The sequence below is a fragment of the Hemiscyllium ocellatum genome, chromosome 18, assembly GCF_020745735.1.
Source record: "Hemiscyllium ocellatum isolate sHemOce1 chromosome 18, sHemOce1.pat.X.cur, whole genome shotgun sequence".
Lineage (NCBI taxonomy): Eukaryota > Metazoa > Chordata > Chondrichthyes > Orectolobiformes > Hemiscylliidae > Hemiscyllium > Hemiscyllium ocellatum.
The window spans coordinates 81,513,402-81,537,397 of NC_083418.1; the positions used below are offsets into that span (position 1 = coordinate 81,513,402).

At 42.6% G+C, this 23,996-nt stretch overlaps 1 protein-coding gene across 9 annotated transcripts in view; it reads left to right on the forward strand.

The window, feature by feature from the left end:
* Positions 1-23,996, forward strand: part of LOC132824518 (liprin-alpha-1-like) — a 230,080-nt gene that overhangs the window by 200,299 nt on the left and 5,785 nt on the right. For 8 of the 9 annotated variants that reach the window (XM_060839129.1, XM_060839133.1, XM_060839131.1 and 5 more), the window contains 3 exons: positions 18,302-18,370; positions 18,598-18,763; positions 22,048-22,112. In XM_060839129.1, coding sequence (XP_060695112.1) covers positions 18,302-18,370; positions 18,598-18,763; positions 22,048-22,106 — 294 coding nt within the window. In that variant the 3' untranslated portion in view covers positions 22,107-22,112. The remainder of the gene's footprint in view (positions 1-18,301; positions 18,371-18,597; positions 18,764-22,047; positions 22,113-23,996) is intronic. The other variant, XM_060839135.1, reaches the window with a different exon arrangement.

Genomic DNA, 23,996 nt, shown 5'->3' on the forward strand with positions numbered 1-23,996 from the left:
GTGAGTTCCAGATACCCACTAATCTTTGGTGAAAACACTTTTTCCTCAAATTCTCTCTAAACCTCCTTATCATAAAATTGTGTGGCCTAATTATTGACCCTTCCTCCCTTCTTATCTTATCTGTGTCCCTCAAAACTTTGTGCACCTCAATCAGAACCCCCCCACAGCCTTCCTATCTCCAGGAAAGCAACCTGAGGCTAGCTTGTCTCTCTTTATAGCTGAATCATTTAAGTCCATAAGCATCCTGGTGACTCTCCTCTGCACCCTCTAGTGCAGTCGCAGCCTTCCTGCTGTCATTCTTCTTTCTCTGGATCCTTCCAATATCACATACTGGTTCACTTCTAAGAAGTCTCTGAACTAGTTAAAAGTCGCAGGTTATAGACCTGCTGGAGGGAAAATAAACTGTTTTAAATCAATATAAATGATATGGATGTGGGGAACAGTTGTAATATTTCCACATTTACTGCTAAAATTAATTGGGAATGTAATTTCTGAGGACGGTTAAAGAGGCTTCAAATGGACTTAAACAAGGTGATTGAGCAATATCACAGTAGATGGAAAATCATGTATAAGTGTAAAGTTATCTTTCGAAAGAAAAGTACTGAAAGGCAGAATATTTTTTAAATTGTGAGAAATTGTGTAGCGTTGATTTTCATAGGGACAGAGCTCTCCTTGTTAATGAGTTACGAAAAGCAAGCATGCAGCAGTCAGTGAAAAAGGCAAATGGCAGATTTAGCAGGTAAAGGTGCCGAACGGTCTTCATTACAAGGGGATCCGAACACAGGCATAAAGGTCTCTTGCTGCAGCTGTATAGAGCTTTGCTGAGTCCACACCCATACTTTTTGTGCAGTTTGACCTTCTTATCTATGGAAGGATACATATATAGTGGGAGTAGTGGGTGTGCAACAAAGGTTCACTAGATTAATCCCTTCGATGGCAGGTTGTTTAATGAAGTAAGATTAAACTGGGCTTGTATTCTCTCAGGTTTAAAAGCATGGAAGATAATGTAATTGAAAACCTAATGTTCTAAATTGTCCACTTTGTATTTGGCAGATATATTTAAAACAGAATTTTTGGAAATAAATACTAAAATGGAGTGTCTGACGCATCTTTTTAGGAGGTGTATCCATGTAGTTGAAGTGTAGCCTCTTCATTAGAACATGGTTTGCTGAAGGATGTGCCTGCAAAGCATTAATCAGCTGTTTCACATGTGGATGGTAGATTTCTTTCTCTTCAGTTTGCTTGAAATTATCGGTGCTCAGAGTTCATTTCAAATCTCTCTGACAACAAAAATAATTGTTTACAAAGGACAAACGCAATGCTTTATTTTCTTAGCCACTAGTTTCTTCCAGTGCTAAGTAGTGCTGTGCAGCTAAAGGTGCTGCAGTCTGTGAAGTAAACTTGGAAAGTGCTAGATGAGGAGAGACTACCATCTGTTGGCAGGGAGTTAGTGTTACAGGATCAGCTTTAATGTTGTCATAACATACAGTTCCCAATACTATCCATTTCCTGTAAAAATAATGGGTGTAACTTTTTGGGGGGGAATGATGACATGCTATTAGACCACATGAATCTATGATTTATGAATGAGTCTGATGAATGAATAATGAGCGAAAACATCTTCCTAACAAAAGATTAGGAGAGCTGATGAGACATGTGGCTTGATAATTTCCTGTAGCAGCGAAATTGATTTGTTGTCATTTTATCTGGAACCTTCCTGTGTTTCTAATTGGACAATACCAGTGTGACTCACGTATAATGAAGAATAGAAATATAGAATCCCTGCAGTGTAGAAGCAGGCGATTTGACCATTAAGTCCACACTGACCCTCTGAATAGTATCCCATTCATCTTCATCCTATTCCCCCAACCCTATCCGTTTCCTGTGGCTAATCCAGCCAGCCTGCACATCCATGGGCATTACAGATAATTTAACATGGCCAATCCACCTAACCTGCATATCTTTGGATTGTGGGAGGAAACCAGTGGTCCCGGAGGAAACCTATGTCAACATGGGGGATGTATGCACACTCCACACAGACAGTTGCCAGAGACTAGAATCTAACTCTGGCCCCTGGTGCTGCTCACCACTGAGATATCATGCTGCCCTAAAGATCACCTCAAGATTTGCCCTGACTTTCCAAGTTTCCAATCTTTTCAATTTTGCACTGATGCAACAGCTAAGTAGCTTGTAAAAAATAAATAGTTACTTTTAGAACATAGAACATTACAGCGCAGTTCAGGCCCTTCAGCCCTCGATGGTTTCTCAGGTCGGCACAACAATCTGAAATCCATCTATCCTGCACGATTCCATTTTCATCCATATGTCTATCCAATGACCAATTAAATGCCCTTAAAGTTGGCAAGTCTACTACTGTTACAGGCAGGGCGTTCCATGCCCCTACTACTCCCTGAGCAAAGAAACTACCTCTGACATCTGTCCTGTATCTATCACCCTCAATTTAAAGCTATGACCCCTCATGCTAGCCATCGCCATCCGAGGAAAAAGGCTCTCACTAATCCACCCTGTCTAACCCTCTGATTTTCTTGTATGTCTCAATTAAGTCACTTCTCAACCTCCTTCTCTCCAATGAAAACAGCCTCAAGTCCCTTAGCCTTTCCTCGTAAGACTTGCCCTCCATACCAGGCAACATTCTGGTAAATCTGCTCTGAACCCTTTCCAAAGCTTCCACATCCTTCCTATAATGCGGTGACCAGAACTGTACGTAATACTCCAAGTGTAGCCGCACCAGAGTTGTGTACAGCTGCAGCATGACCTCATGGCTCTGAAACTCAGTGCCTCTACCAATAAAAGCTAACACGCCGTATGCCGCCTTAACAACCCTGTCAACCTGGGTGGCAACTTTCAGGGATCTGTAGCTGGACATCGAGACCTCTCTGATCATCTACACTATCAAGAATTTTAGAATTAGCCCAATACTATTTTTATATCTGTTGCTCCTTCCAAAGTGAATCACCTTTTTAAAAAAAGCCTTTGAATGTTGGTATAGACATGGCTACTACTGGTTATATAAATTGTCTCCTATTCAAAATGGACACACTCTTAAAATGGAGCTTTAAAAAGGACTTTTGCTGTTGGGATTTGCTTTTTTTTTCAGCCTGTTCTGTATCTAAAATTATTCAAATTATGATTGTGATGTAGAGGTGCCAGTATTGAACTGGGGTGGACAAAATCGAAATGGTTGGGCTGGAAAAGCACAGCAGGTCAGGCAGCATCTGAGGAGCAGGAATGTGATGAAGGGCTTATGCCTGAAACATGGACTCTCCTGCTTCTCAGATGTTGCCTGACCTGCTGTGCCACCCTTTTTTGGCTCTGATTCTCCCAGGGTGGACTAAGTCAGAAGTCCCATCATAACAGGTTATAGTCCAATAGACTTATTTAAAATCACAAGCTTTTGGGGTGCTATTCCTTCATCAAGTGAAGTGCTCTGAAAGCTTGTGATTTTAAATAAGTCAGTTGGATTATAACTCGGTGTTGTGTGATTTTGACTTTGTCAAATTATAATTGATTCTCTGGTGACACATGAAGCTGGTTTTCTACCATTACAGATCTTGATTTTAAATCTGTCATGTGGACGGTGGGCTGTTGACAAGACAATTTAATAGATGAGAAAGTTCAAAACCTGGTCAGAGCAACAGGAAGGCTTGTGTCGAATTCTTGCTACTGCTGCAAGCTTAGAGATTTAAAACTGCCTCAGTCCCTTGTAGCTTTGGCCTCTTGGTCTTTTGGATGCTATTTTTCACTGGTCTTTGAGAGAGAGTACTGCCAGAAGTAACCTCCTGGTTGATCTTGGCAATGTATACTGAATGATGATATTTAGATGTTTATGTCTTCAACCTGAATATCCAAATTGATGCTTATTTTTAAAAAAATTCAAAATATCACCTGGTTTATTTTTCAATATATTGAAGGAAGCATATTTTAAATAGCTTCTCAAAGTCCAAGATCAGTACAGCAAACAGTCAGGTCCTTTGACCCACTGTGCCCACACCAACCAATAAACACCAAACCACACTGATCCTGCTTACCTGCACAAGGACCATAGTCTACTATGCCCTGGCATTTTAATTGCTCGTGCAGATGCGTTTAAATGTTGAGTGTATCTGCCTCTCCACCCTCTGAAGTAGCACACTCCATATTTCTGCCACTCTCTGGATCCTCCGATTTCCCCCCTAAATTTACAATCCTCACCTTACGTTTATGCCCGCTAGTGGCCATGCCCATCTGCCAGAGGGAAATGATTCTCACAATCTACCCTATATATATGTATATGCATCTGATAATTTTGTACAATCAGATCACCCCTCAGCCTTCTCTGCTTCAGGGAAAACAAACTTCGCCTGTCCAGTTCCTCCTCATAACTGAGATTGATCATCCCAGGCGACATCCTGGTGAATCTCCTCCCCCTGTCCGGTGCAGTCACATTCTTCTGACAGTGTGGTGGCAAGATTATACACAGTATTCTGTCTGTGACCTAACCAATCTTTTATAAAGTTGCAAAAAGACTTCCTTGCTTCTATATTCTACACTCTGGCTGATGAAAGCAAGCATCCTGAATGCTGCCTTTACCATCTTGTCAACCTGTGCTAACACCTTTCGGGTTCTCTGGACTTGTACACCAAGGTCCCTGTATTCCTCAGCACTCCCTGGCAACTACCATTCATTGTGTAAGTTTTGCTCTTAATAGACTTCCCAAGATGCATCATTGTGCATTATCTGCCATCTGCCTGCCCTATTTATTAGACTGGCCTGAGACCATCTTCCTCACTATCGATAAAATCACCAATTGTCGTGCCAATAGCAAACTTACTAACTATATTTTCTACAATCGCAATTAAGTCTTAAACATACATAACAAGCAAGCAAGGTTGGCAGCACCGATTGCTGTGGTACCCTGGAAACCTCTGGGTTTGGGAAGCTATACTGTGGTGGCAACCGCGTGAATTTCATCTATCGAAAGATTGTAAATCCAAAAACAAGTTGTTTCTAAACTATTGGTCATCAATCTCACCTTCTCTCAGGATGATTTGGAGGTAGCAATTTCTTGCACCTATGCTTTTTTAGCATTCAAAGGATGTGATTAGTGTGTAAAATGACTTAATTGCCCATGAAATACATTGTGAGTGAAATCATTGAGGTGTGCAGGAATCTTTTTAAGCTACAGCATGACATTGGGCCAAAATTAGTCACCAAATTCCAGATATTGTACTCCTACTTTAAATGAATGGTTTTGAGTATATCGCTTTGTGTGCTGTGACTGGAAAAGGAGAAGAAATCAAAAGCTCTATCCTGTCAGTCATGCATTTTAATTTATATCTTTGAATAAGCAATGATAGAAAGCGAAAGCTCACAAGCGGATGGTTCAGTTTAATATTAGTGTTGATTTTTGATTTTAAGCAGCTTGTCTGTTTCTGCCCTCTTTAATAGCCCTCCTTTTTCAGGTTTCCTTTCATTCAAGTAGTTTGGTTGTACGGAACTTAAGTATTGCTGCAAAAAAGCACGTTTTGTCAACTTATTATCCTGATGAATGCAAGTTGAATTGCCAGAATATAAATTCAGGAGAAAATCAACTTTCTCATGCACCAGAGGAGACCACTGATTGATAAGCATGGGCACTTTACCAGAAGTGTTGCGTTGGAGAATCCATGTGTCGTGGAGAATACAGTATCTACTAGGTTGGCTGGACTGGGTTTGTTTTCACAGGAATGCAGGAGGTTCAGGGCAGACCTGACAGAAGTTTATAAAATTGTGTATGGCATGGATAGAGTGAAAACTGAGGGGTTTTTTCCAGGGTAAAGGGGTCAATTACTGGGGGGTGTGGGTTCAAGGTGTGAGGGGGAAGTTAGAGGTATGTGAGGCAGGTTTCTCTGACAAAGGGTGGCGAGAGCCTGGAATGTGATGCCAGAGGAGGTGGTGGAATAGCACCAGACACAATAGCAGCATTCCGGTAACATCCGGATACTTGCATGAATAGGAGGGAATAGAGGGATGCGGATCCTGAGTGAAGACAGTTTTAGGATGGAAGGGTAAACTATGTCGGCGCAGGCTTAGATGGCAGAAGGGTTTGTTCCTGTGCTGTGGTGTTCTTTATAGAAGAGACATATATTAATACACAGACCCCTGCTCTTTGCACAGATGTACATACACCATCTCTGTTTCAAATCAACAAAATAGATGACCACCATTTGTTAGTTAATTTATCGAGAAAATGAACTGGCGAATAGCAACCTGTCTGCATTAAAATTTAAAAGAATACTGGCTGTTATTCATTCATGGGCAGTGGATATCGCTGGCGGTGTTAGCATTAATTGCTCATTCCTAGTTACCTTTTGAGAAGGTGGTGGTGAACTGCCTTTTGAACTGTTGCAGTCCATGTGCTGGAGATAAACCCACAATCTCTGTAGGGAAAGAATTCCAGGATTTTGACCCAGCGACAGTGAAGGAACGGTGATATATTTTCAAGGCAGGATGGTGAGTGGTTTGGAGGGGGATCTTGCAGCTGATGGTGTTTCCATATATCTGCTGTTCTTGTCCTTCTAAAAGTGCTCATGAGTTTGGATATTGCTGTCTTAGGAGTTTTGATGAATTTCTATTGTGCATCTTGTAGTTGGTGCATATGCTGGTACTCAGCATCAGTGATAGAGTGGCTGGATGTTTGTAGATGTGATGCTACTCAAGTATCAAGCTACTTCAGTGTTGTTGGAACTGCATCAATCCAGAAAAGCTGGGATTATTATTTCACACTCTTGACTGGAGTCTTGTAGATGGGGAGTCAGGCGATCAGCTATCTGCTGTAGTATTCCTAGCTTCTGACCTGCTCTTGTAGTGACTCTGTTTATGGACAGCCCAGTTCACTTTCTGATCAAGATATTCATAACAGGGATTCAGGGATGATAACACTATTGAATGTCAAGCGATGGTGGTTAGATTGACTCTTGTTGGGCATGCTTATTGTCTTCATCTAACCGGCCTGAATGTTACTTGTCAATCTTTGACCTGGGTCTGGATATTATTCAGGTCTTACTTAAATTGGACGTAGACTGTTTCACAGTCAGGAGTAGCAAATGGTGCTGGATATTGTGCAGTCATGGGCAAATATTCCCACTTCTGACCTTTTTGTGGAGGGAATGCCTTTGACAAAGCAGCTGAAGATGGTTGGGCCGAGGACACTACCCTGAGGATCTCCTACAGAGATGTTCTGGAGCTGAGGTAACTGGCCTCTGACAACCGCGACCATTTTGCTGTGTGCGAGGTATGACTCCAACCACTGCAGAGTTTGCACATGATTCTTACTGACTCCAGTTTTGCTCAGGTAGGAGCTGAGTGCTTCTGGCAAAACCCAAACTGGATGTCACTGGGCAAGTGCTTTTAGCTGACCCCTTCATCATTTAACTGACATTGAAAGGTGACTGTTTAGCGGGTTGGTTTGTTATGTTTCTTGAGTGTAGGACATATCTGAACAATTCTGCATGCTGTTGGTAAATGTCAGTGCTGTAAGTGCTTGGCTAAGGGAGCAGGTCCTCAGTGCTATTGTTGGAATATTGTAAGGGTTCATAATCCTTGCAGTATCCAATACATCTGACTGTTTCTTGATCTCAGTTTGAGTGAATTGAATTGGCTGAAGACTGGTATCAGAGTTGCTCGGGCCCTCTGGAAGAGGCCAAATGGATCATCCACTTGGCATTTCTGACTGAAGATTGCTGCGAGTGCTTCAGCCTTATCTTCTGCACTGATGTGCTGGGCTCTTCCATCATTAAGGTTTGGGATATTTGTGGGGCCACCATCGCCTCCAGTGAATTGTTTAATGTTCATTACCATCGTGAACTGAAAGTGGGAGGATGCAGAGCTTAGATCTGATCTGTCACTTATGGGATCACTTAACTCTGTCACTTGCAGCTTATGTTGTTTGGTCTACAAGTAGTCCTCTAAAGTAACTTCACCAGGTTGACACCTCATTTTTAGGTGCTGCTCCTGGCATGCCCTCCTACACTCTCCATTGAACCAGGGTTGAACCCCTGACAGGAATGATTGAGTGGGGGATATGCCAGACAATGAGGTTAGATTGTGCTGGTGTACAATTCTGCTACTGCACCTCATGGGTGCCCCATCTTGATTTGCTAGATCTGTTTGAAGTTTGTCCCATCTAGCATGGTGCCAGATAACATAATAGGTTATTCCTAGTGTGAAAGTGGAACTTTATCTCCATGGTGTTCACATTTACTGACATTGTCATGAATAAATTCACCTGCAACAGATATTTATAATTCTTCCACTTGCCTGGATGCATCACCAACAACACTCTAGAGGCTTGACATCACCCAGGACAAACCAACACAGTTGATTTGACTCCATCCACTACCACCTTCAACACACAGTAGCAGCAGTGCCTATCATCTACTACACCTAAGACTACTACAATCTTGAAGGACAAGGGCAGTAGATACATAGAATAACAGAACTTTACAGGACAGAAGGAGACCATTTGACCCATCGTGTCTCTACCAGCTCCCGAAAGAGCTACCTAGCTAATTCCACTCTCCAGTACTATCTCGGTCAACTCTACCTTCATCACTTGCAAATATATATGTTCTTCTTTGAAACCACCTATGGAATCTGTCGTCTTCAATCTCCCAGATAGTGCATTCCAAATCTTAACAGCTCTGCATAAAGATTTTCTTCCCATCTCATGCCCTGCTTTCTCGCTGACACTGGTGAAATTGTCATCTTGAATTACTGACATACCAACTAGTGGGACCTCCTTTACCCTGGCAAAATTATTCATAATTTTGAATGCCTCAGTAAGGTCACTCCTTAATCTTCTCTGCTTTGATAAGAAAAAGCCCAGTTTCTTTCTTTTCTTTCTTTCTTGCTTTCTTTCTTTCTTTCCTTGTTTCTAAAATCCATCATTCCTGGTCTTGTTCTAGTGCACCTCTTTTGAGCTATCACCATGGCTTTAACATCCTTACAAAAAGTGCCCAGAACTGAATACAATACTCCAAATGTGGTCTGACCAATGATTTGTCGAGGTTTAGCATCATTTATACCATCTGCCTCTATTTATAAACTCCAGGGTCCTATTAGCTGCCTTAACAATTGTTTCCATTTATCTGTCCAGCTTCAGGGAATCCCCCAGATCCCTCTGCTCCTGTACTCCCCTCCAAGTTGCACCATTGTGCCTGTATTGTCTCTTACTGTTTCTTCTATCAAAACACACTAACTCACATTCCTCGACATTGAAATCCATTTTGCCAGGTATCTATTCTTTTGGCCAACTTGTTAGAGACTGTCTGAAGTCTCAGCATTATCCTCACAATTCACTATTCTCCATAGCTTAGTATCATCTACAAATTTAGAAATTTTTCCCTCAAACTCATCTCCAAATAGTTTATATAAATCAGAAAAAGCAAGGGTCCTAACACTGTTCCCAGGGACACCACTTTCGATTTGTTCCAATCTGGAAAAGCACAGCCTGTCGGGCAGCATCCAAGGACTAGGATTGTTGACGTTTTGAGCATAAGCTCTTCATTAAGAAATTGGGGGGGATAAAAGGGTTGGGGTGCCAAGGAGGCTGAGAGATAAATGGGAAGGGGGCGGGGGGGGAGGTAGCTGGGAATGTGATAGGTAGATGAAGGTGTGGGGTGATGGTGATAGGGTGGAGCGGATAGATGGGAAGGGTGATGGAAAGGTCGGACTGGTCAAGAGGACGGGGAAATGAAGAAGCTGGTGAAATCAACGTTGATCCCATGTGATTCAAGGGTCCCAAGGCCGAAGATAATGCATTCTTCCTCCAGGCGTGGGGTGGCTAGATTTTGGGGGTGGAGGAGGCCAAAGACTTGCATGTCCTTTGTGGAGTGGGAGGGGCAATTGAAGTGTTCGGCCACATCAGCAAGTCTAAAGCCTCCAGAAACTGTTCTCCCTCCAGATCCTCAGCTCCACACACACAGCCATGCGCCGCCGCCTCCTCTCCTTCGGTCAGCCCTGCCACAGCTTAGAGCCACACTCTCCCAGACCTGCAAAGAACCTTTGCTGTTCTTCATCCTTAGAAGAATTCACACAATCAACAAACACTGTTTCCTCACCGTATTGGACACCAAGGAATGTACATATACCAAACTTTCAAGTAGTGACCTCTAAACCCGGGATTCTTCGATCATACCAGAAGCTTCTCGCAGCCTCCAGAATCGTTTGGACACCATTCACCATGTGGCCACTCCAACCCCATCACTTCCACTTCTGCTGCCCCACAGACCACAACCGCTGCTGAAACCACCACGAAGACTACTTTGTACGTTACTAACACCCTCCCGCGCCCCCACCCAGTCGTAGTTGCCACCGCCTCGACCACTTCTACCCACACTGATGTTACTCACTGGAATGCTGCAGGCGACATCACCAGCGGCACCTATTATGTCACTTTCACCCCTGCAAATCCCACCATGGTCTCCATTTCTGAGCAATAAATGCTGATCCAGCTGTCGGTGCTGGCATCCTGTGAACATACTACTTACTTATTTTCCATGAAAACATAGTTTCTAATTTTCCTGCTGAAAGGTCTGGATTTAATGTTCAGCCAATGCTCCTTTGCTGTAGGCTCTGCATATTTATTTCATCCAATCGACTGTTCTTTTCTCTTTAATGGCTTGAAAACTTAATAAGTCACCCCTGGTGTTCTAAATTCAGAAAATACAACCTTAATTTCTTTAACCTTGTAGCTTAAAGCTTTGAGTCCAGATATCATTCTCATAAATTCTTATACACTCCCTCCCATATTCTTGGGGTCTGGTGCCTCGAACTTCTAATTAGTTTTAGATGCATATTGCAATCTCATTTGCCTTTTCAATAATTTTATTACCTCTAATGGTGTTTTGTGGCAGAGAATTCCACATTTTAGTCATCTACTTTTGGAATATCTTTGACCTTTTACTCTTACTCTTTGTGATTATCTACATTTGAGATTGTTATTGGCAGTTAACATGGAACCTTGCTATAAATTCATGTTTAGAACTCTTAGAGACAATTTTGTACTTAACTGATGAGTTAAGAAATTCATCAAAGTTCTTTAGAGACCACCTCCGAAACTCATGGCTCTTCAATCTAGAAGGACATGACAGCAGATCCAAGGAGACATCACCTCCTACAAATTCCATCCAAGCTACTCACCATCCTGACTTGAAACTGTGTTCCTACAGGGAAGAAAAACAAAGTTGGAATATAGGAATAAAGAATTATTATCATTCATTCAATCGATTCTGCTCTACTGTTCGACCATGGCTGATGTGTTTCTCAAATCCATTCTTCTGCGTTCCCCCCCCGCCCAACCCATCCTTGATCCCCTTATTAATCAACTACTGATCTATCTCTGGAAGTCAAGTCGTTGAGTGCACAGCATCTGTGGCACGGAGTTCCACAGATTCACTGCTCTCAGGCTGAAGAAATTCCTCCTCACCTCAGACCCTCAGGGACTCAGTCCCTGCACTTTGACGCTGTGCCCTCGGGTTCTACTAGTGGAACCATCTTCTCTGTACCCGCTGTATCCATGCCCTTCTGTATTCTAAGTAATAATGAGATTCCCCTTGTATCCTTCTAAACTTCGTCAAGTACAGACCCAGAGCTCAAAACTGCTCATTCTTCCAGCTCTTCATTCTCAAGAACATTCTTCTAAACCTCCAGTCAATCCTGCCGAGCATAAGAGGTATAGTCAATAAGTTTGCAGATGACACAAAAATTGGAGGTGCAGTGGACAGCAAAGAAGGTTTCCTCAGGTTACAACGGGATCTTGATCAGATGAGCCAATGGGCTGAGAAGTGGCAGATGGAGTTTAATTCAGATAAATGTGAGGTGCTGCATTTTTGGGAAAGCAAATCTTAGCAGGACTTATACACTTAATGGTAAGGTCCTAGGAAGTTTGCTGAACAAAGAGACCTTGGAGTGCAGGTTGATAGCTCCTTGAAAGTGGAGTTGCAGGTAGATAGGATATGAAATCGGCATTTGGTATGCTTTCCTTTATTGGTCAAAGCACTGAGTACAGGAGTTAGGTCATGTTGCGGCTATACAGGACATTGGTTAGGCCACTGTTGGAATATTGTGTGCAATTCTGGTCTCCTTCCTATCGGAAAGATGTTGTGAAACTTGAAAGAGTTCAGAAAAGATTTACAAGGATGTCGCCAGGTTTGGAGGATTTGAGCTATGGAGAGAGGTTGAATAGGTTAGGGCTGTTTTCCCTGGACTGTCGGAGGCTGAGGGGTGGCCTTATAGAGGTTTATAAAATCATGAGGGGCATGGATAGGATAAACAGGCAAAGTCTTTCCCCTGAGTCTAGAACTAGAGGGCATAGGTTTAGGGTGAGATGAAAAAGATAAACAAGAGACCTTAGGGGCAATATTTTCACGCAGAGGGTGGTACGTGTATGGAATGAGCTGAGAGAGGATGTGGTGTAGGCTGGTACAATTGCAGCATTTTAAGAGACATCTGGATGGGTATATGAATAGGAAGAGTTTGGAGGAATATGGGCCAGGTGCTGGCGGGTGGGACTAGATTGGGTTGGGATATCTGGTCGGCATAGATGAGTTGAACCGAAGGGTGTGTTTGTGTGCTGTACATCTCTCTGACTGTATGATCCTCCAAGGCCAGCACGTCCATCATCCTTTAATGTGGAGCCCAAAACTGCTCATAATATGCCAAATGTAATCCGACCAAGTCTTATACAGCCTCGCTAGAAGATTCCTGCTCCAGTGTTCTGGTCCTCTTGAGATAAATGCAAACATTGTAGTGGTCTTCATAACTGCCAACTGAACCTGCATGATATGCTCAAGAAAATCCTGACCTAGGAGTGCCAAGTCTCCTTTGTAATTCCGATTTCTGAAGCATTTCCCCCTTTAAACGTAGTCTATTCTTCTTACCAAAGTGTATGACTTCAATCTTTGCCACATTGTATTCCATCTGCCATTTGCCCGCTCACCCAACCTGTTAGTTCTTCTGCAGCATCCCCATTTCCTCCGAACTACCTGTACCTCCACCTTTGTGTGTCTTCTGAAAACTTAGCAACTGTGCCCTCAGTTCCTTTGTCCAGATCGTTAATGCATAATGTGAATAGTTGTCCCAACAGTGACCCCTGCAGAGTCCTGGTAGTCACTGACTGCCATCTTGGAAAGGACCCCTTTCTCCCCACTCTCTGCCTCCTGCCAGTCAGCCAACCCAATATCCATCCAGTACCTTGCCCCAATACACACTTAGCAGACTCTGTTCCAGCAACTTGTTAAAGGCCTTCTGAAATCCAGATAGAACACGTCCATTGGCTCTCCTTTGTTACCACCTCAAGAATTCTAACAGATTTGTCTTTAGATGAGTCAGTTTTTGTCCAGTGTGTGCAGGAGGGTTTCCTAACAGAGTATGCTGACAAGCCAACAAGGGGCGAGGCCACATTGGATTTGGTACAGGGGTAATGAACCCAGAGAAGGAAACTGCAGGGGATGGACACAATTGAGATGTGGAGCTTATTCAAGGAACAGCTACTGCGTGTCCTTGATAGGTATGTACCTGTCAGGCAGGGAGGAAGTGATCGAGCGAGGGAGCCAAGGATTACTAAAGAAGTTGAATCACTTGACAAGAGGAAGAAGAAGGCTGATGTTAGAGTGAGAAATGAAGGCTCAGTTAGAGCACTTGAGAGTTACAAGTTAGCCAGGAAAGACCTAAAGAGAGAGTTAAGAGCCAGGAAGGGACATGAGAAATTGTTAGGAGGTAGGATCAAAGGAAACCCTAAAGCTTTCTGTAGGTATATCAGGAATAAAAGAATGACTAGAGTAAGATTAGGGTCAGTCAAAGATAGTACTGGGAAGTTGTGCATGGAATCTGAGGAGATAGGGGAAGTGCTAAATGAATACTTTTCATCAGTATTCACACTTGAAAAAGACATTGTTGTCGGGAATACTGAGATACAAGCTACTAGAATACTGGATTGAGGTTCACCAGGATGCAGTGTTAACAATTCAAGAAAGTGTGAAAATAGGTAAGTCCCCTGGGCGAGATGGGATTTATCCTAGGATTCTCTGGGAAGGCAGGGAGGGGATTGCAGAGCCTTTGGCTTTGATCTTTGTCATCATTGTCTACAGGAATAGTGCCAGAAGACTGGAGGATAGCAGATGTTGTCCCCTCATTCAATAAGGGGAGTAGAGACAACCCTGGTAATTATAGACCAATGAACCTTCATCACTTGTAGGTAAAGTGTTGGAAAAGGTTATAAGAGGATTTATAATCATCTAGAGAGGAATTAGTTCATTTAGGATAGTCAACATAGGTTGTGCCTCACAAACCTTATTGAGTTCTTTGAGAAGCTGACCAAACAGGTGGATGAGGGTAAAGTAGTTGATGTGGTGTATTTGGATTTCAGTAAGGCGTTTGATAAGGTTCCCCACAGTAGGTTATTGCACAAACTGTAGCGGCATGGGATTTAGTGGTTTGGATCAGAAATTGGCTTGCTGAAAGAAGACATGATGGTGATTGATGGGAAATGTTCATCCTGGAGTTCAGTTACCGATGGTTTACCTCAAGGATCTGTTTTGGGTCCACTGCTGTTTGTCATTTTCACAAATGAACTGGATGAGGGCGTAGAAGGATGGGTTAGTAAATTTGCGGATGACACTAAGGTCGGTGGAGTTGTGGATAGTGCTGAAGGATGTTGCAGGTTACAGAGCTAGGCTGAGAGGCGGCAAATGAAATTTAATGTGGAAAAGTGTAAGGTGATTCACTTTGGAAGGAGCAACAGAAATGCAGAGTACTGGACTAATAGTAAGATTCTTGCTAGTGTAGATGAGCAGAGAGATCTCTGTGTAATAGTTGATAGGGTTATTAAGAATGCACATGGTGTGTTAGCTTTTGTTGTTAGAGGGATTGAGTTCAGAACCATGAAGTCATGCTGTAGCTGTACAAAACTCTGGTGTGGCCGCACTTGGAGTATTGCATATAGTTCTGGTCCCCACATTATAGGAAGAATATGGAAGCTTTGGAAAGGGTTCAGAGGAGATTTACCAGGTTGTTGCCCGGTACGGAAGGACGGCCTTATGAGGAAAGGGTGAGGGACTTGAGGCTGTTTTCGTTCAAGAGAAGGTTGAGAGGTGACTTAATTGAGACATCTAAGATAATCAGAGGGTTAGATAGGATGGGCAGTGAGAGTCTTTTTCCTCAAATGGTGGTGGTTAGCACAAGGGGACATAGCTTTAAATTGAGGGGTGATAGATATAGGGTAGATGTCAGACGTAGTTTCTTTACTCAGTGAGTAGTATGGAATGGGATGCACTGCTTACAACAGTAGTAGCCTTGCCAATTTTAAGAGCATATAAATGGTCATTGGGTAGACATATGGATGAGAATGGAATAGAAAGGCTTCAGATTGGTTCCACAGGTCGGTGCAACATTGAGGGCCTAGGGGTTTGTGCTGTGCTGTTATGCTGTATGTTCTATTGTCAGGCATGATCTCCTCTAAACCAAGGTGTGCTGGCTCCGCCCTGTTTGTCATACACTTCCAAGTACATGGAAGATACTTCAAGCATTCTAATAATACTAAAGAGGACGGGGGATGTGATAAGTATAGTTCCTATTACTGTACAAGTAATGTTATGCAAATTGATGGGGCTAAAGGCAGAAAAGACCCCTGATCCTGATGGACTGCATCCTAGAATGCTGAAAGAAATAGCTGTATTGGTTGTAATTTTCCAAATATCTTTAGATTTTGGCGAAGTCCTGGAGGAATAGAAAATGTGATATCCCAAACAAACAAGGAGGGAGACATAAAGAAACAGCTCACTACAGGCCATTTAGTCTAATATCTATTGTTGGAAAAATTACTGTAATCAATTATTAAGGAAGTAATAGCAGAACATTTGGAAAATCATCTAATTAAGCAGAGTCAAGATTGCTTCATGAAAGAGAGATCATGTCTGGCTAATTTATTCGAGTTTTTCAAGAAAGTCTCAATTAGTGCGATTAGAAAGGAGCCAGTAGTTGTTTGCCTTTGAACTGCCAGAAGGCATTCAACAAGGTACCTCACAAAAGGTTACAAAGTGAAAAATCACGCAACACCAAGTTATAGTCCAACAGGTTTAATTGGAAACACGCTAGCTTTCGGAGCGCTGCTCCTTCATCAGGTGGTTGTCCTGTGTCGATATGAGCTATCTTCTTGGAGATCCCCTCCACTTTAAGCCAGCAGTTAGTGGTGTCGATAGTATCTTGATTTGGAGATGCCGGTGTTGGACTGGCCCCAGTCCAACAAAATCACAAAAGGTTAAGTCCTAAGAGGATAACCCATTGTGTTTGAGGTAGTTTATTGGTTTGGATAGAGAGTTGGCTCATGAGCACGAATCAATGAGTGGCAATAAGGAGCTGCTTTTGATGGTTGGCAACCAGTCGGGTGCCACAGGGATCAATGCTGGCATCACACTTGTTTACTCATTTCTTGAGTCAATAAATTATATACTGTAGCCAGGTGACACAAAGGTGGAAAGGCAGGTTGAGAGATGGAAGCAGTAGTTGGCAGAGAAATTGTAATAGATTAAGTAAAAAGGCAACAAGTTGGCAAATGTGGGAAAATGCAAAATTGTTCATTTTGGAAGGGGAGCAAAAAAACAGAATATTATTTAAATGCAGGAAAATCTGCAGAAAGCTGTTAAGGACTTAGAAACTTAGAATTTTATAGTATAGAAGGAGGAGAAAGTGAGGTCTGCAGATGCTGGAGATCAGAGCTGAAAATGTGTTCTGGAAAAGCGCAGCAGGTCAGGCAGCATCCAAGGAACAGAAGATTCGACGTTTCGGGCATAAGCCCTTCTTCAGGAATTCCTGAAGAAGGGCTTATGCCCGAAACATCGAATCTCCTGTTTCTTGGATGCTGCCTGACCTGCTGCGCTTTTCCAGCAACACATTTTCAGCTCTAGTATAGAAGGAGGCCAATTGAACTGTTATGTCTGTATCGGTTCCTGAAAGCTAGTCCCATTCTCCAGCAATAGCCCTCTAAATTAATCCCTTTCAGATATATATCCAACTCTGTTTTGAAACTTCTGATGGAATCCGCTTCCCCCAGACTCCCAGGCAGTGCATTCCAAATCCAAGTGTTCTCCTCATCTCTCTCCTCGCTCTCTTGCTGACAATTTTGAAACTGTGACCCTGGTTTAACAACTAGTGGAAGCAGACTATCCTATCGGAATTGATCAGAATCTTAACAAGATTTATGATGAGAGGATGTTTTCACTCATGGGAGAGGCTAGGACCAGAGGGCACAGTCTCTGAATAAAGGGGCGCCAATTTAAGATAGATGGACAGGGATTTCTCTTCTCAGAAAGTCTTTGGAACTCCTTGCCACAGAGTGCTCTGGGGGCAGAATCCTTGTGTGTTTTTAAGACTGAGATAGATTCTTGATTGATAGGGCAATCAAGAGTTATTGAGAAAAGGCAGGACCTTGGAAGTCAGATCAATCATGAACCTATTGAATAGTGGAACAGGTTCAAGGAGCCAAACAGCCTTGTCTTGTATTCCACAATCTCGCCCACAACAATGGACTCAATATGGTTTTAGTGTATCGAATTAAAAAATCCTTTTCAGTTTAAGTTATTTTTGTGTTGCATGTCTATTTTCTCTTTCTGTTCCCTTTTGGTTCAGAATTTGTTTCAAAGAAGCAACTCTATCAAGATTTATTTGAAAGATGCTCAGGCAATGTCAACCTCTGCTCCCAAGTAACAAGGTTATGGTGAAAATCAAGAGTAATGCACAGGGACAGCATGCTTGCAAGATATCATGTTAGATTTTCAATTATTCTCAAGGAATATTCGGTCTCTGATTGCAATCAACTGAATTTTATTTTAGATTAGATTCCCTACAGTGTGGAAACAGGCCCCTCCACACCGACCCTCCAAAAAGTAACCCACCCAGGCCCATTTTCCACTGACAAATACACCTAACACTGTGGGCAATTTAGCAAGGTCAATTCACCTGACCTGCACATCTTTGTGACTGTGGGAGGAAACCCACACAGACACAGGGAGAATGTGCAAACTCCACATAGACAGTTGTCCAAGACTGGTATCGAACCTGGGATCCTGGTGCTGTGAGGCAGCAATGCTAATCACTAAGCCACCGTGCCACCCTCTGTCAGGAACAGAAACACACATCTTACCTTTATTTCCTTGGAGCACTTCGTGAAATTATTTTCTTTCTGCTTGAGACAGTATACAGTCTGTATTGGTTGATTGCTCCTAAATGTTACGTTAAAAAGTAATAGTGGCGTTTATGTTTACAGGCACGCCAATCATTGGAGAGAGAATTTAACAACCTCTTGGCACTTGGAACAGACCGAAGACTAGATGATGTAAGAATTAAATTTAATATTTTCTTCAGATTCTCCTGACTTTTAGATCTTTCTCCATGTGCACATATAGGTAAACGGTCACTGACAGTACTGTTTAAGGAATTTTTTTCGGGATTGATTCCGGTTAGGAAATCTGCATGTCTTGTATGTTGTTGTGGGAAGTTGTATTTAAGAACAAGCAACTGAACCTAGCTGATACATGTGCCTTATTTCCATCACTGTAAAAGGAGGACGAAAAGGGTTTCAGAAGAGCACCTTCTTGGAGAAAAAAGTTCCGACCAAAGGACGTAAGGGGTATGACACCTGGATCAGCAGAGACATTACCTGCTAATTTTAGAGTTACCTCAACAATGTCTTCACCTTCCGTGCAGCCAAAGAAGATGCAAACTGATGGTATGTGTCTTTTGTTCATTACTTGATATTCATTAATACTCCTGTAATCTGTTTTGCTACTTAACATTATTGCTAGACGTGATCTTATGGTCAATATTGAAACGTTCCAAATGGAACTTAGTGCGCATGAGTTTTCTGTTCAGAAGTAGGTTTTCGTAAATGACGTTTAGCTTGATTTTGTGAGGCTTGGAGTATGATGTAAAACTGGAAGTCACTTAATTGCATACATGGTCAGTTAATTAGGGATATTTAAGCGACTGCTGGGCAAGCACATGAATGGCTGTAAATTGAGGGGTGTGTAGGTTACGTTGATCTTAGATTAAGATAAATGCCTGACACAACATCATGCATCAAAGGGCCCGTACTGTGCTGTACTGTTTAATGTTCTCTATGTTCTAACTGTCATTTGCTGCTTATGCTGTTTGGTTGCTTCACCAGGTTGGCACCTCAGTTTTAGGTATGCCTGATGCTGCTGCTGGCATACCCTCCCCATTCTCCATTAATCCACGATTCATCCCCTAGTTTTTTGTACTGATTGAGTGGGGAGTCTGGGCCATGAGGTTGCACGTTGTGTTGGATTACATTTCTGATGCTGCTGATGGCCCAAAGCGCCTCATGGATGCCCAGTCTTGAGTTGCTAGATGTGTTTGAAGTCTGTCCCATTTAGCACGGTGATAGTGCCACACAGTACGATGGAGGGTATTCTCAATGTGAAGGCACATCTTAATCCCCACAAGCATGGGGTAGTGGTCCCTCTTGCCGATACTGTCATAGACAGATGTATCTGCAGCTGGCCGATTGCTAAGGATGAGGTCATGTGTATTTTTCCCTTTTGTTAGATCCCTCACCAACTGCCACTGACCCAGTCGAGTTGTTGTGCCCTTAAGGACCCGACCAGTTTGATTAGTAGTGTTGCTGAGTCACACTTGGTTGTGGACAGTGAAACCCCCACCCAGCGTATATGTTTGCCCCCATGCCATCCCTCTGTGTTTATTCCATATGTTGTTCAATATGGAGGAGTATTGATTCATCAGCCGAGGAGGGTAGTACATGGTAATCAGGGGTGGTTTTCTTGCCTGAGACTTCACGGAGAACAGAGTCAATGTTGAGGACTCCCATGGTACCTCCCTTCCGACTGTATACCCCTTTTGTCGTCGTCTCTGCTGAGACTGGCCTTCGAGTGGGAAAAGGCATATCCAGGAATGGTAGTGTCTGGGACATTGTCTGTAAGCCATGATACTGAGAATCTGATTGTCAGGCTTTTGCTTGACTCATCTTTGACACCGTTGTCCCAGTTGTGGCAGTAGCTCCGAAATAAGGAGGACATTTTATAGGGTGACAGGCTGTTTCTGCTGCTGCTGTTCCAGATGCCTCAGTCAATGCCAGGTGGTTCATTTAGTTTCCATTCTTTGTTGAGACATTTGTAGCGATTGATACAACTGAATAGCTTGTGAGGCCATTTCGGAGGATAATTGAGAGTCAGCCACATTGCTGTATCTGCTGTCACGTAGGCCAGACCAAGTGAGGATGGCAATTTCCTTCCCTCAGCAAGGTAGGTATTTCCAACAATTGGCAATGGTTTCATGGACATCAGTAGACCATAAGCATTCGAGCAAAAATTAGGTCACCAGCCTATCGAGTCTGCTCCATCATTCAATCATGGTTCATAAGTTTCTCAACCCCATTCTCCTGCTTTCTTCCTGTAACGCTTGATCCCCTTGATAATGAAGAACCTATCTGTCTCAGTCTTAAACATACTCGATGACCTGGTCTCTACAGCCTTCTGTGGTAATGAATTCCATAGATTCCCTACTCTCTGGCTGAAGAAGTTTCTCTTTATCTCCATTCTAAAAGGTCCTTACTCTTAAACTGTGCCTTGAGGGGAGGATGGGGGGATTTGAGGCTGGAGCAGGTTATGGAGGTGAGAGCCAGCAAACATATTTTCTGTGACAAAGGAGCAGTGATAATTTAACAGTTTGATGCGTGTGTGTGTTTTGCAGACTTTGTGAAGACTGACACAAAGTTCCTCAGCCATTTCCTTGTTCTCCACGACTACCTCTTAAGCACCATTTTCCAGCTATCCAGTGTCCACATTTGCCTCTCTATGCCCTTTAGATTTCTGAAGAAATTCTTACAGTCTTCCTTTATATTACTGGCTAGCTTACCCTCCTATTTAATCTTCTCCCTCCTTATTTCTTTTGTTGCCCTCTGTTGGTCTTTGTAAGCTTCCCAGTCCTTTGGTTTCCCACTGCCCTTCACCACATATGATTTCTCTTTTGCTTTTGTACTATCCCTGACTTCCTTAGTCAGTCATGGGTGCCTCATCCTCCCTATACCATGCATCTTTTGTGGTGGGATGAATTTTTTGCTCTCTCTACTGAATTACTGATGCAGGGCTTCATCGGTATTTTATTGAAATCAAATTCCACCATCGTCTTTGGGATTCAAACGCAGGTCCCAGACCATTTGCTGAGTTTCTGAATTAATATTAGAGTGGTGCTGGAAAAGCACAGCAGGTCAGGAAGTATCCGAGGAGAAGGAAAATCGACGTTTTGGGCAAAAGCCCTTCATCAGGATTCATCAGTAATACTCTAATCTTGACTCTAATCTTCAGCATCTGCAGTACCCACTTCCGCCTTTCTGAATTAATAGCTGAGTGATCCTATCACTAGGCCATTGTTACAAGAAGCTCCAGCTTTTCTTTAACTGGTTATCTGTTCTTCCATCCTGTTCTTTTTTGTTTACCTGACCCCACTCTAAATCTTTGTGATAATGTTGTATGTACACAAACAGTCTTTTGTGGGATAAATTGCTCTCTTCTCCTTTCTTTGCTGAAATTGCATCCTATCTTCCTCACTAATAATTAGAACAAAGAGTTTGTGGTCCCAAAAGAGATATTTTGGTGCCTTTGTTTTTCAAAGTTGCACGTTTAATGACTTGATTAATGTGAAACTGTTTTGTGAATCTTTGCATGGGACAGGAAATTAACCCAAACAAGATAGTTTTCAGATTATATACTGGCTGCATGCAGGCCTCACCAACGATGCATGAGCTTACAAGATAACTCGCTCAGACTCGTTCCAGCGCAGCTTAGCTCAGGTTCGGAGTTCACAGCATTATATGATTCCTCAGGTTGAATATTTACTGAGAAATCTGATTTGGATTGTGAAATTTTAAATTTCCTTAGGGCTTGATGTTTGAAAAGCAAGTAAGCAGTGTTGCTTTGTACTAATTTATAACTAACAGCATGTTCTCTGCATGCTATCTCTCAATGCAACTCGCAGGCAATATTTCTGGAGAGCCAAGAATGGATTCCACGACAGTACGAACCTATTCGTGTTAATTTTGGGTAAGTATTCATGGTCACTCCCTGACGTGATCTTTGCACAATCAAAGTTGAAGGGGTTATTGTGCATCTCCCCAGTGCTTATCTGTTTAGTTTGAAGCAGATTTCTTTTATCCTGGGTGCAGAGTTGTAATTCATGCGACAGAACAGGCTAGATGTAAGATAATTTGGAGACTACAGCCTTTTTTTAAGAAAAGTGAGGTAACATTTGGGATCTCATAATGATTTACTAACACATTTTCCCAGTCTGATGTCATTCACAATTTGAGTGCTTTGGTATCACCATGACCAAATTATCATGTTTACACGGATGGTTTTTAGCAGTTGAGCTGATGGTGTGTTTGGAAATGCATCTTGCATTTTTAAATACAGACCCATTATATTTATGGAGACATAAGAAAACCTTGAAGATGTGCTGCAACATACACTAGCCCTGGCTTGGGTGATAGTATTCAATGCGATGGTGGATCTTGAGGCTGTAGAGGCTCTGCTGTGAGATGACTCACTCCTATTTCGTATTAGAACACACCTACAATACCGTGAGCACCAGCCTTTGAGGAAAGATAGACTGGTCTTTGGAGAAATTTACCAAAATACATTCCCAAGAATGGTGCCGAAGCAAAATGTTGTGGAGACTCGATGTAAACAGGTCCGGCAATTTATGTGGAGAGGGGGATGGAGTGACCATTTTAGATCAAAGTTGATGAGAAGATTATTGACCAGAAACACTGACTTTGCCGTTCTCCATTCATGCTGCCTGACTTGCTGACTGTTTCCAGCCCTTATGCCATTTGCTCAAATAGTAACTGGTTAAAACGCAAGTTTCTTACACAAACTATTCCTAGGAATTGATCCTTTTAATTGAAAATATTATGGGAACAGAGAAACTTCTAATTCTACACATTTGTTTGGGCAAGAGAATTATTAACATTTGTCTTTTAATTGTGAGTACCCAACCATTGGGAGTCAGTGAGCAGTTTGGGAGCTGGAAAGGGACCAATACACATTGTCTATAGATTATTTTCATCTAAACTTAAACTCACTTTTTGCATGCTGACATAAAGTCATAGAGATGTCCAGCACAGAAACAGACCCTTCGGTCCAACATGTCCATGCCAGCCAGATATCCTATATTAATCTAGTCCCATTTGCCAACAATTGGCCCATATCCCTCCAAACCTTTCTATTCATATACCCATCCAGATGCCTTTTAAATGTTGCAATTGTACCAGCCTCCACTGCTTACTCTGGCAGCTCATTCCATGCACACACCACCCTCTGCATGAAAAGGTTGCCCCTTGGTTCCCTTTTAAATCTTTCCCCCCTCCCCTTAAACGTCAGCCATCTAGTTTTGGACTCCCCCACCCCAGGGAAAAGATCTTGGTTATTTACCCTATCCATGCCCTTGCTGATTTTATAAACCTCTATCAGGTCATCCCTCAGCCTTCAACTCTCCTGAGAAAATAGTCCCAGCCTCTATGGCCTCTGCCTATAGCTCAAACTTTCCAACCCTGGTAACATCCTTGTAAATCTTTTCTGAACCCTTTCAAGTTTCACAACATCCTTCCTATTGCAGGGAGACCAGAACTGCATGCAGTGTTCCAAAAGTGGCCTAACCAATGTCCTGTACAGCTGCAACATTGAAACATTGAAGATATGAGCAGGAGGAGGCCTTTCGGCACATCAGATCTGCTCCACCATTCATCCCCATCATGGCTGATCATCCAGCTCAATGGCCTCATCCTGCTTTATCCCCATAACCTTTGATCCCATCCACCCCAAGTGTCATACCTAGCCGCCCCTTGAATACATACCATGTTTTAGCATCACCTGCTTCCTTTGGTATTACATTCCACAGGCTCACCACTCTTTGGGTGAGGAAATGTC